The 13,180-nt window shown below is 41.6% G+C and overlaps 1 protein-coding gene across 7 annotated transcripts in view; it reads right to left on the bottom strand.

Annotated features, from left to right (window-relative positions):
• dst (dystonin) overlaps positions 1–13,180 on the bottom strand; it is a 109,127-nt gene that overhangs the window by 16,717 nt on the left and 79,230 nt on the right. For all 7 annotated transcript variants that reach the window (XM_042433104.1, XM_042433111.1, XM_042433107.1 and 4 more), the window contains 22 exons: positions 11,134–11,295; positions 10,772–10,942; positions 10,320–10,486; positions 9,292–9,451; positions 8,739–9,065; positions 8,490–8,574; positions 7,779–8,020; positions 7,398–7,604; positions 7,097–7,216; positions 6,866–6,973; positions 6,558–6,776; positions 6,257–6,460; positions 5,276–5,507; positions 4,765–4,991; positions 4,541–4,663; positions 4,297–4,398; positions 3,633–3,734; positions 3,073–3,246; positions 2,426–2,581; positions 1,906–2,103; positions 1,080–1,208; positions 311–481 (listed from right to left, as the gene is read on the bottom strand). In XM_042433104.1, coding sequence (XP_042289038.1) covers positions 311–481; positions 1,080–1,208; positions 1,906–2,103; positions 2,426–2,581; positions 3,073–3,246; positions 3,633–3,734; positions 4,297–4,398; positions 4,541–4,663; positions 4,765–4,991; positions 5,276–5,507; positions 6,257–6,460; positions 6,558–6,776; positions 6,866–6,973; positions 7,097–7,216; positions 7,398–7,604; positions 7,779–8,020; positions 8,490–8,574; positions 8,739–9,065; positions 9,292–9,451; positions 10,320–10,486; positions 10,772–10,942; positions 11,134–11,295 — 3,786 coding nt within the window. The remainder of the gene's footprint in view (positions 1–310; positions 482–1,079; positions 1,209–1,905; positions 2,104–2,425; positions 2,582–3,072; positions 3,247–3,632; positions 3,735–4,296; positions 4,399–4,540; positions 4,664–4,764; positions 4,992–5,275; positions 5,508–6,256; positions 6,461–6,557; positions 6,777–6,865; positions 6,974–7,096; positions 7,217–7,397; positions 7,605–7,778; positions 8,021–8,489; positions 8,575–8,738; positions 9,066–9,291; positions 9,452–10,319; positions 10,487–10,771; positions 10,943–11,133; positions 11,296–13,180) is intronic.

Here is a 13,180-nt window from a genome sequence, read left to right on the forward strand (position 1 = left end):
TTATTACTTTAGCTTTGTTATTTATTTTATGCACTTGCCAACTGTTTGCGATGTCAATGTGAGAGACACAGTTGTTCCTTGCTGACTCAGACAGCAACCCGCCCGCTGTGTTCTACAGTGTAACCACATCCTGTATGTCCTTGCCAGCACTCTGTCTTTACACCATTCATTATCGGCACTGGGATTAGAGGCTTACACATACAGAGTCATGGCTCAAGTGCATGTCAGCGATCTCTCACTGGCACCTAGGACTGAATCACTAACCCTAGAACAGTGAAAGCTATTCGGTGTATGTCTACCAACTCCATACCTTTCTTTCAGCCACCTTTGCCTGCACCCCTTCCCATTTCTCCTTCAGGTTGGCGAGGTCCTGCTCTGTGTTGCTGTCAGGACCCTCAGGCGTCAAGATGAGGAGCTGCTGACCCTTGTTCATCAGCTCCTTATACAGCTCCTCCTTCCCCTCGAAGGCAGAACACAACTCCTGCAAGAAAACAGAAACAGTGACAATGAGGAGAGTGATGCCCCCGTCAAACAGTTAAAAACAGCTTTACTTAAGTTTTTCTGTAATATTTTTAGAGTCTGCATTGTCTAAAGTGTATGCAGTGAATTTGTCATTCGATAGTCCAAATCTCGTCCAAAAATGGTGAAAGAATGATGATGGTGACACAGGCTGAGACTCAATGGCATGTTCCCACGGACATTTAAACAGTATAATGTTACTAAAAAATGAATGATAAAAGTTATTGCTTTCAAGTAATCATTCTATTTTTGGTTCCATAAAAATGTCACTACTGGTGCTGCTTCGGGGGCAAGCATGCTGTGAAAGTGCCTTCACTTTCTCCATTAGAGAAAGAGAAAACAAAAGAAAAAAAACATTCCTAGATTCATTATAGTCAGACATGGCTGAATCAATTTGAAACACTTTCAAGGTTTTTTGTCATTTTCTGCAGGGGGATGCAAGTAGTGTATTTTGCAGTGTCATTTAATTTTCACGCTTGAGATAAAACACAGAAAAGACATAGTGGTCTCCTTACAAGCCTGCCATCTGTATGCGGCCTTTCATATTGTTAAACACATACCAGATGGGCGTTAAGCTGCTCCCGGGCCGTGTCTGGTAAGCCTCCCACAGCCTTTGATGCCAACAGCTGACGTTCTGTGTCTTTCAGCCATTGCTGCATATCTTCTATCTCACCATGGAAACCTTGAGCCTACAACACAATACAACCTGAGTCAGGACAAAAGGTGTCATACACACTCATTGTTAAGAACCTATGGCTCAGAGAGGAGGATGTCAGAGTTATTAATTCCTTGGATTCATTTAACTACCAAAATTTGGTATCCAACATATTTAACAGTATACATGAAAAAGCCAGAAATTTAATGAATTAATTGATTGATAATCATTCAGTAGTTTTTGTTTTCATTTAACTGTTAGAATTGAGCTTTTTAAATTCACTGGGTATCAAAATGAAAAATGAATCTGTGTAGGATTGTAGGATTGTAGGATTGGATCTTTTGCCCCCCCCCCCCAAAAAAATTGGGACTTTTTTCCTTTAAAATACTCCTGACTCTCATCGACGAAAACCTCTCTCAACTGGGACGGATTATGTGTTTGAAGAAACTCTTCAAAGATTTCTTGAATAAAAATCTATATCCAGGAGATTTTTATGTTCCTTAAATCCCGCTCACATCAAAGCACCCCCTTAAATGTCAAAGCTATGAATAGAAACTCGACAGGATGCATAAGGAGTGAGGAGGGGGGAGAGATAGGACTCAGTCCTCCAAAAGAACTTTATGACTTTGACATAACATACCTGCTCCCCTTGGAGAGGAGAATCAATCACAGCTTCAACCAGCAATACTAAACAATAAGGAATAACTTTGTGTTGATTTTTTTTTTCATACCTGAATCAGAGCACTTTCCAGCTGCTGCTTCCTCTGCGCTGCCTTCTCCTGGATGGCTTTCCATCGCTGGTTCAGGTTCTCCAGCTTGCTCTGCAGAGCAGAGGCTTCCTCTCCAGCGCTGGATTCCACCAGATCATTACCTGCTTTGTTCACGGTCTCAACTGTCGATTTATGAGCCAGCACATCAATTTGGAGAACCTGAAGAGATGATAACGACAGAAAAGTTGAGATGTTGGGTTGATAGATCTGAAGCACAAAGGACAAAACTGAATCTACATAGATGTGCTAGAAACATGATAAAACAGATGACAATCCTAACTGTTTTAAGTTGTTATATACTGATTAATACTTAAGGTTGAGTAAAAGCTCTTATTGGAATAACTGATACAACAAGGGAGGATGAATCTGCTCCGTTCTTGTTCTATTTTCAAGGATTAAATTATGAAGTGTGGTCAGATGCTCATTGGGATTAGAGTGAGAGGAAAGCAACAACACTGAGGTGAGAAAAGGTTTGTCGTACATGGTGCTTGGCGAGCTCTATCTCGATGGCTTTGGGGTCTCCTCCGGTCTTCCTCTGCTCATTGAGCAGCTCCTCGGTGTGGCTCATCCAGGCCAGCAGTTCATCCAGTGCGTGCTGGAACTGGCCCAGAGCCAGAAGGCCTCCCTCCAGTTTGTGCTGGATTAATGACAGATTAAACCATTAGATGTTGCAGAGAGTGAAATCACTTGACATGCACACAGCACAACACAGCCAACAGCCTTTTTGAGTCTCTGTTGATATTTTTGTTTTGAATGTTTTTTTGTTTTTTTTTTAAATTAGAAATGAACTGCAGTGGTGGGTTTCAAGTGTCATTCAAAAAGGGTTATTATATACTGTATTTAAAATAAATATGACCAAATTGTATTTGAAATGATCAAATGTATTTTTTTCATAATGTTTAGTTTGTAGAAATGTAAATAAAAGTGCAGTCAGCTGTAAAAAAAAAAATAAAAAAGGACATTGGCATCCACAGAGGAAAATGATATTAAGATTAACTTAATAACAATTTTTTAATAACACTTAACTATCAGTATATTCTTACTGTGAATACTTCATGTGATCACAAAACATTTAAATATCTCATTTTTGGAGTGAAACTTTCCCACTGTGTGTCTTCTTTGTCTGACCTGTCGGCTGATAATCTTTTCATCCAGGTTGTCCCAAAGCATTTTGAGTTCAGACATGGGCTCCTGGATGGCGCAGCGATCGGCCTCCTCTGTCACCTTCTTCAGCAGGAGGCCCGCCTGGTGGTTCAGACGCTCCATCTCGATCTGCAGCTGGTACGCCTCTCCTTTGAACTCCTAACACACATACACATGTACACGCATGTACACCCAATCAGTCAACATAAATACAAAGTCATACAGACAATATATCTGACCCTACCAGCTACGTCTTTTCAGCACAATATTTGTCTTATTGTACATCAAAGCAACTTTGACTACTCTGTGAAGCTATTTTTAATAGAGCTTTTGTACTTGCACAAAACAGGCTGCCTAGGCCAGTTTCTGCACTAAGCACTCAATGTAAACACAGCTGTTATTCGACACAGTAGATACTGCAGTAAAGTAGATGAATAATTCAGAGCAGAAGTTAATTGTCATGTCTTCAGTACATACTGAAAGAAGATTCTGCTTCTGCATGTAAGCTGTGTTACGGTTATACAGAAATAAATACAAGACTGTACCTTGAGTTCTACAATCTGCTGCTTGACAGTTTCCAGGTCTGTACCCACAGGTGACATTGAATCCAGTTTGCCGTCCAGAATATCCACCCAGTCAAACATACCCTGCGTACAAGGCGGGGAAACCATTGTTACAGGGACAAAACAATGCTTAGTGCACAGGGAGTCGTGTTTCACATTTTTAGTGTCATGTTATCTTCCAAGTGGTCTGCGGTAAATCCAAGATTTATTAAAGGGATTCTTAAAGTTTAAGCAGCTATATAGATGAGAGAAGATTTTAGAAACACTTTACACACATGAGTTAAAGTTAAATCCAAATATAGCAAAGTACTGTGGCTGGTGTTTATTGTTTCAAAATGAATAGGTCTCTCATAAAACACTGCATCACTTCAGTCAACTGCAATAAAAGGCACCGTAATCTGTGTTTAATTTCAAGGCCTTAAAAAAATGTCTGACTCATTTTTGTGTGTGTGTTTAACTTTTAAATGCATTAGCACCTCTCAGTTAACAAGTGTGTTCTCCTATAAGTCATGCATTAAAATAAGTAAAACATAACTATCATTTAAAAAGTCTGTTGTTTAGGTCTGTTCACCACCTTGTGGTTTTTAAACTTTAAAAGCATCTTATTATGTGACCATTTGTCATTGTGTTTAGATGATTATTTCACCTGCAGGCCATCCTGGAACTGCACAGCAGCCTGCATGGCTTCTTCCAGTCTCTCTACCCTCTCCTTCCATGTCTTGTTAAGATTTTCCCACGCTGAGTTCACCTGGAAAAGTAACAGTAGTGCCTCGCCATGAGTCACATGCAGTATGAACACTCAAAAGAATTCAGCCAGTAAAACCTTTGCAAAGGACCACATGAAGAAAAAAAAAGTCTTTGTAAAGATGATTTTAAATGTAATCAGTTACCTCATCAATGCTTTTCTTTATCACAGGTTTATCAGGTTCTCCACAGGCAGTCATAAGCTCTTCTCCCTGGTTTCGAACTGCGTCAAGCTCCTCCTGAAGCCCGTCGATCTCCTCCTTAAAACCCTGCAGAGATAAAAGGCAGTTTTAAACCTGCAAAATGCTCACAGTCATTCTCAATTCTCCATTAGCTGGTTTGATTATTTCATCTTTGGAATCTATCTGACCTCCACAAACTCTTGCTGCTGTTTGACCACTGAAGGATCGACTCCAGGTTCCTCCAGCTCCCTCAGCAGATCCTGGCTGTCTTTGATGGTGGCGATAAGAGCGCAGTGGTCACACCAGAACTTGTCGGCCAGGTCCATCACATCCAGAAGCTTCGCCTCCCGCTCCTCCAGCAAGGCCTGGATGTCGTTCCAGAGGAAGACCATCTGGTCCAGTTTGTCTTGTACGGCTTGTGGGTAAAAGGAACAGTGACGGTTACTATGAATACATAATAAATCAAACACACTTCTAACACACTTATATTGACAGGTTTAATGGGAAAACATGTGTTCTATTTCTTTTGATTCTTTCTTGTACCTGGAAAAAAGAAAAGCTTTCCCTTAAAAGCTGGTGCAATTCAGTGCAGGAAAACTGAATTCAAGATCACAATTTAAGATCTTGATAATTGCTTTATTGTATAAAAAACGGAAAGAAAATGAAATAAAATTAAACAAATAAAATGACAATATGTACCTTTGGCGGATATGTCCTTGTCTGCACCTTCAGATCGTGCGATCATCTCTTCACCTCGCTGCCTCAGCATCTCATAAGAAGGCTGCAGTTTCTCCAAGTCCACAGACACGGCCTTATTTTCAGTGATCTGCTCCTTGATTTTGTCCACCTCCACTGAGATGGAGGGAGGCTGACGCAGGCGCTCAGCGATACGCTCCAGGGATTCCAGCATCGGGTGAATTTTATCATGGAACTGGCAGGGAACGAGAAAAGGAAATATCTCAGTTTGTAGTTATATAACATGTTTAAAGAAAGCTGGAAAAATGTTTGTCTCTCCTGTTACTCAAAGACCCCCAGTTAGCAGATGTACTGTATCTATAATACGGCACAATCCTATCAAATTAGTTTGTGAAATCTAATCTGAGAGACAACCTTTCTTAAACAAATTCCTGTATGCAAAGCAGAGCTGAAATAAAAATTAGATGATCGACTGAAAATTATCTTACTGTTTACAAAGATAATTTCCCACAACATGAAAAATTAAGTTCCTAACTAACTCACTGACTAAAAAACTAACATTGTTCATTGTTTCTAGTCTCTCGGATGTGAAGATTTGCTGTGTTTCTCTGATTTATATCATTCTAAATTTTATAGGACAAAACAATTTTCAACAAGAAAATAATTGCTAAAGAATGAATGAGATTCATTGATAATAACAATACACATTAGTGGCCTTCGTTATCACTGAATTAATTTTAGTAGTTAGTAAATTAGTATTTTTCAAAAAATTGCAAAAAGGTTGAATTTTATCAGACAAATTTAGTTTATGGAAGATGTATTTCTCTAAAATGTTATTATGGATGGACAAGGCACTGAACACTGTCAGGAAGCACCAGTTTCTTTAAACTTTATTATTACATTCATTGAAAATATATATTTTTTAAAACTATTAAAAATTTCCAAGATGAATAAAATATGTCCTAGTAAAGAACTGCTCCACACCTGAGTGGATTTGGAGATGGCTTCGTCCAGTGTCGCAGCTCTCTGCTTGACGTCGGCCTTCAGTTGGGTGTAAAGCTGGTCAGTAACCGTGTACTTCTCTCTGATGGGCTCTCCCTCCACTGGGCTCAGTTCCAGTAACTGAGGCCCAGTCTTATTCATCTTGTCAATGTGCGGCTTGTGCTCGGCAATCAGTTCTCGCATTTGCTGTAGAGGACACGACACATTCAGTTTCTCATAAGTTGCTGCCAAAGCTTTTGAATAAAGGTGTTGAACTGAGCGTCTGCTCCTGTTGGCTTCTTACCCGGAGCTCCTCCTGCTGCTGTCTGAGTGTCTCGTACTCGATGGCAGGTGGGGGCAGCTGACTGAAGGTGCTTAAGGTTTCTTGAAGCCATGGCGACAACTCTTCATAGGTCTCCCAGAACTGGCTTGCCAGAGACTGGGCGCGCTCCAGCTGCAGACAGCGCTCTGAGTTCAGCTGACTGACGACACCATATTTCTCCAAGAGAGTCTGGGTCTTGGCCTGATAGAAAACCAAGAAGATATTTCAACTTAAGGGATGGTATTAACTAAATACAGCCAACTTCAAATTTGAAATACATCTTTTTTCACCTTCACGACTTCTTTTTCCTCTGGGTTTTTGATGTTCATGATGGCCTTTCCTGTTTTCACGATTTCATCCACAGCATCTTTGTGCCTCATGATATCCATAGAGAAGATCTGGAAAACCGGTAGAGTGAGATTGGCTGGTCATTACAAAACAAGTTGCTCTATTTACTATGCTTTGTTTGAATGGAGGCCTGTGTGTATCCATACACACATAGTATTGTATGACGAGCTAACCTTCTGTGCTTGGAGTTGGGCTGTGGTTTGGTCTTGCTCCAGCCTGATCTCACCCACTGACAGCAACTTCTTCTCAGCATCAGTCAGCCAAGCCAGTTCGGTATCTGCAGCCTGTTCAAACTGGAAACAGACAAAAACACTTGGTCACTGATGTTTTCCATTTTTGAAAACCTAGTTTAGTGTGAGTTATGCAGAATGATTTCTAATTAGGAAATATCTCCATTTAAGTAGAGAAAGGATACATAACAAAACAGAGAAAAGCCAAACGAGAAAAAGCTGTTTATTTATGTATCTGGTTCACCTGCTGTGACTTGAGTATGTCGGCGTTGATCTGGTCAACCTGCTGGGTGATGGAGTCACAGACGGCTCTGTACTGCTCATTATCTTCTGTCACCAGCTTGTCCAGACCCTCTCGAGTGTGCCAGGGGATGAGATCCAAGAGAGAACTGCTCAACTCATTCAGCTTGTCTATCACAGGTTTTTGGTCTTTGGTCTCTTTCAACAAGGCCTGGACAAGATTGTACGACACGCAGAGGGCACAAATTTCAGCATAATGGATGTGGATGCTAATCACTGTATGTTAGTGGTAGGATTTGTTAAGCATCACATTTGATATTTTTTTTTAGTACAAATACAGTCTGCATGGCATTCTTCACTTTTCTTCTTCACTATGAACTCTTACCTTCTGCCTGTTTTGTGCCTGAATGAGCTGCTCGCCGACTGGCTCCTGATCAGCAAAAGCAGAAATCTCAGCATCTGCTTTCTCTAGCCAGGATCTCAGCTCCTCGTGGGTATTCTGCAGCTTCGTAGAGAGACTCAAAACCCGCTCCAGTGTGTTCAAAACGTTGTTACTCATAGAATTGATCTCGGCGTACTTTGTTTTTATTCCATCTAGTTTGCCTTGGATAACAACCACCTCGTCACCTACAAAAAGAGAGTGAATTATGATACATTAAATAAAGGTAGGGTTTTATTTCTGCTTTAAAATAACTTGGCTGTACATAGAGACCAAGAGAACATGTGTCATATAAACGAATAAGTTGGCATCCTGTACAATTCTGTCAGTGATGAGACATGTTACTCCCTAAGAGGACAAAACTGTGTTTGAGATTACACATTTCCGCACCACAGGGACTTTGCAAATAAGAGTGAATGAAAGTTTCTAAACTGATTTTAACAAATGATACACTTTGTGTCCAATTATGAATCCTTTGACAGGAAAATGGGTCACCGCTTTCTGAAAATTAGATTTCAGCAAATTTTGTCATTTGCCTACTGTTAAACTGCTCCCTAAATAAGAGCTAGACATCTTATGATGTGTATTACAGAGCCAGAATTGTATGCTGAGATTCTTCTTTGTGCTGTGATAAGAAGATCATAAAGTCAAACATGCCTGTTGTTTGCTTCAGTAGCTCCATCCCATTAGAGATGGCTTGGTCAACATTCTTCTTCCTCAACTCAATATCACTTTGTAGCGCCTGAAAAGGAAAACCACAACCTTAAAAAGTCATAGAAAGTGAAAAACTTTCCACTGTAAACAAAGCATGACATGCACAGCAAATCACTAAAATCAACTGAAACATGATTGATGCAACTTAAATGGAAGGACAACATAATGATAGGCCTGAGGAGGAGTGTGTACCCGTTGTTCTGCCAGCTGATTTTCAAGAATGTCTATTTTGTAGTCCTCCACGGACACTTCATTCAGCCGTGTGTGTGCCTCGTTGAGCCAGTTCATGAGGGCCACTTCATCCTCTCCAAACAGCTGGGCGTTCACCAGAGCTTGCTGCAGCATCTCAGCTTTCCTCCTGCAGCGCTCCTGGAGCTCTATGTAACTGGCCTGGGTGGCGTCCAGCTTAGACTGGACAAAGTCCTTATTGTCCACTGAGCTCACAGTTTTGAGCATTTGACCCAGACTGACAACCTGAAACAGGTCTTTACTGTGATTCATAATCTCCTCCTCTAAGGCCTGACCACAGGGGATGGGAAACAAACCAAGGAAAAACGACACACAACAGAAAAGACAAACATAAAACAAAAAATATGAAACAGAAATTAATGAAAAACGGAATGGGAAATAATGAAAAGCAAAAACTGGAAATCACAAGCAGGATGAATAAAACTGAATTCAGCTGAACGTAATTAATGAAAAGATCTGAAAGCATATGGTAATGATATAAGATGATGGATATTACCTTATGTTGAGAGATCTGATCTTCCAGCTTAGACGTCTCCGTGCCAATTGGTTCGGAGTTGGAAAGGTGTTTCTCTGTGGCAGCGAGCCACTCGCTCAGGGGCTCCAGGGTCTCGTGGAACTGCTGAGTGACCACTAAAATGCTCTCTAGTTGCTTGTGCCTGACACATTTATGAGGATAACATCAGTAGTGAGTTAGGAACAAAGTACAGTCATCACCTTTTAATGGACAGACTGACAAGAAAGTTTATTTCAACCAAACATAAAAATATATGTTATTCAGCCTCATTTACTGGATACAAATATCACTTTACAACCCTAATATTTGTCTATTTTCATCATTAAGTGTCATAATGTCGTTTGCAGTGAGAGAACGTGCAACTTGTGTGAAAATATTCTAGACTTTGATCTCCTTGCTGTGCACTATGGACCTACCAACTTTGAAGGAATAGTTTGACATTTTGGGAAATATGCTTATTTACTTTCTTACCAACAGTTAGATAAGAACTTTAACACCACTCTTGTGTCTGTAGGAAGCTACCGCTAGCAGCTGGTTAACTTAGCTTAGCACAAAGACTGGAAACAGGGGGGAACTGCTAGCCTCCCTCTTTCCAAAGTTAACAAAATCTGCCTACCAAGCACCTCTAAAGCTCGCAAATGAACATCTTAATCTGTACCATGGTTGTTTCATCAGTAAGCGAAGTGTATGTGCTAAGCTAAGCAAACCGGCTGCTGGCTTAAGCTTCATATTTATTGTACAGACTCTGGGCAAGAAAGCAAATAAGTGTATGTCCCAAAATGTCAAACTATTCCTATAAGCTTTACCAGGAGGAAAGTAGAAGTGAATTTGGGAGTTTTACCTACGTTTTAAATATTTCCACATCAAAATCCAGGCAAATACACAATATTTGATTAGGTGAAACAAATCACAATGCGTTAGATCTTTAGCAAACTTTTCAATAGCGACATTTAAGCGCAGTGAAGCAGTGCATTTAGAAGGGTGTTTAACATTACAGTATTTATACAGACCTGTTTTCAGCCTTCTTGAGCAGAGTGTCCCACCTCTGCCCCAGGCATTCGATCTCTTTTGCAACCTTCTCCTTATCCACAGACTCTGCCAGTTCTGCAACCTTCCCTCCCTCTTTTTTTATCAGCTCCACCGTCGGCTTACGGTCATCCAGCAGTCTCTGTAAGAGCTGTCAAAGGCAAACAATTTATTTGGCGCCTTTAACGTGCTCTCACTGCGAGCGTTGCTTGGTGGTGAAAAACAGTAAATCTAACAGCCGCAAATTGAGTAACCATTAATCTCAAAGCTTTGTGTACCACATTCATGTTTCACAATGGGTGCCAATTAAATACGATGAATGGTGAAGTCATAAGGTCTTGTGAATTTTGTAGTGTTGAAGTGGAAAGACAAAAATAGAATTACTGGTGTGTTTTATGCACGTGTTTATGTCTTTTTACCACATGATATGGCTTACTTTCTGCTCTTGTATCTGTGCCTTGACCACTTTGAACTCTGCAGAGGGAGGTTTTTGATTGGCAATGAGCTCCTCCGTGTCGGTCAACCAGCTGAGCAGTGACTCCAGAGCATCCTGGAACCTCCCACAATGCAATAGGGCTTCGTGCAGCTGGGCTGAACGCTCAGCGATCTGCAGACCACATGGTAAATATAGATGTCACCTGTTTTAAAGCCAACTTAAACTCCTCAAAGAATAACAATAAAACAAATAGCAAGAACGAATGACTCATCATACTGCCACTCCTTCTTTGTATTTTTACTGATGAGCTCTACTCAAAAGTAAACATCAACCAGTTGGACTGGTAGTGTATTACAAATAACCTTTTTATTGAGGGTATTCCACTTTGTGTTGACATCCTCCAGGTCATCCTCAAGCTTCTTAGTGTTGGTGCCCTTGGCAGCGTTTTGGATCAGGCCTTGGCCTAGGGAGCTGATGTCTTGAAGTTGTGTCTGCAATGGATCAATCTCCTCTTTCTGGAAAGCCTACAATCAACAAATCAGAACAAATATTGTATAAGTGCTCAACTTTCAATATAATCAGTCTTATTTTGAGGTATTTTTTTGCAAGTTGGAAATGATTGTTCAAAAATTAAGAATTGCTTTTGTTATTAGATTTTTTAAAACTGGGCGGAATTAAGTATTTGAAACAATGTGTTGAATTACAACATCTCTCACTGTCATGATTGTATAATCTAAAAATTTATTTTTGTGTATTTTTAGATCTAGATTTCAAAAGTTATGCCAGGAAGTCCCAGTTCCTGAGAGACAACTGCCATGACATCACCTCAGGTTTACTGTTTACATACAGCTGACATTAACACCTTGCTGACCTGTCAGAATCTTTTTTAAGAGCAGAGCACATCTAACAGTTAAACACAGTTGTACATGCTCGCACAGTCAGACTTCCAGGCAGGCTAGTGAGCAAAACCGAATTTACTCATGTAATCAGATATGTAAAATAAATACCAAGCCAGCAGCCAGGAAAAGCTCATCTAAAGAGGCGTATCATCTAGTGAAACATGTGATCCACCAGCTAATGAGCAAAAACTTGGAAATGAAGGAAGAGGCTATTTTTGGGCACCTGTGGGGCAAAATAACCCAAAGGGTCCATTTCAGGACATGCAGTGATGGCATTCAGAAAGGCCTCTATCTCGTGCGCTCCTGCATGTTGGAATGCCTGTAAATTTTTAGGCAGACAGGCCTCCACCGATTGCAGAAACTCCTCCAGCTCCTCCATGTTGTATTTGGATGCTCCTTGTTGCACAGTACATGGTTTAGTGTGTTGGCGGCAATCTATGGGTAGAGTTACAGAGTTTCCATATGTCTCAGGCTGTGTCACCACCACACTAACCAACTCGCAGTCCTCCTGAGATGACACATCCTCTAACAGCTCAGCTGTGGACAGCTCATCATAGTCCGTTAATGTCCTAGAACGCCATCCAGAGCTCTCATTTTGAGTCCTAGAGGCTGACCCTAAAGATGACCTGCCTGTGGAGTATTTGTATTCTCCATTGCTCAGGGTATCCTTTTCATTCAGGTCCACCACACCAGACTGTGCCTGTCGCCGCTCCTGGACCAGGCTGCTACTGTGGTAAAGAGACCGGTTATCCCGAGCAGGTGAGAAGGGGAACTCTTCCTGCCCTGAACTAAGAGATCGCCCTGTTTTCAGGTCCCCGGACATATGCATCGCCTCTGAAGATGAGAGGCTTCTTGTTCCGGGGCCTCCTCTCTTGTGGGATCGATGGGCGTGACGCTCCCTCTCCACAGTGGGGCTGTAAAGACCTGAATCCTCCTCAGACGTCAGTGAGCTGGTCATACTCTGTCCTCTCCTGCCATTGATCAACCCTGGCCTCTCCACACTCCCGGAGCACAAAGTTCCACTGCGGCTGGCGTACTCGCCCAGATGTGTGGGGGCAAAAGTCCGCCATGAGCGTCGATGATGAGGATGCTCCCTCTTCTCTCCTCCCTGTAGACGTGACTTAGGCAGCACTGTATCAGTCGCTCTGATTATGTTCCCATTGAGTTTCAGTCCATCAAAGACAGCACGCTCATCCAGCATGGCAGGTTTTCGGGTTTGGAACTCAAATGAACTGGAAGTGGAGAGAACCCCGTTTCCACACAGGCTGCTGAGGTCCAACGTGCGGTGTGTGTAAGGAAGGGTGCTTGTGAAGTGCCGGGAAGAAAGGCTGCCTTTAGAGCCTGAATCTATCTGCTCGTTGAGCCTGACAGTGTCATAAATGGATCTCTGGGGCACATAGCAGTCATCAATGTTCAGGTCCTCCTCCTCCCCCTTCCCCACACAGGAAGGGTTTTGTCTGAGGCAATCTGGTCTGCTCAGCGGTTTCCCCATGCTAAAACAATTGTCTCT

The sequence above is a fragment of the Thunnus maccoyii genome, chromosome 14 (assembly GCF_910596095.1).
Source record: "Thunnus maccoyii chromosome 14, fThuMac1.1, whole genome shotgun sequence".
Taxonomy (NCBI): Eukaryota; Metazoa; Chordata; class Actinopteri; order Scombriformes; family Scombridae; genus Thunnus; species Thunnus maccoyii.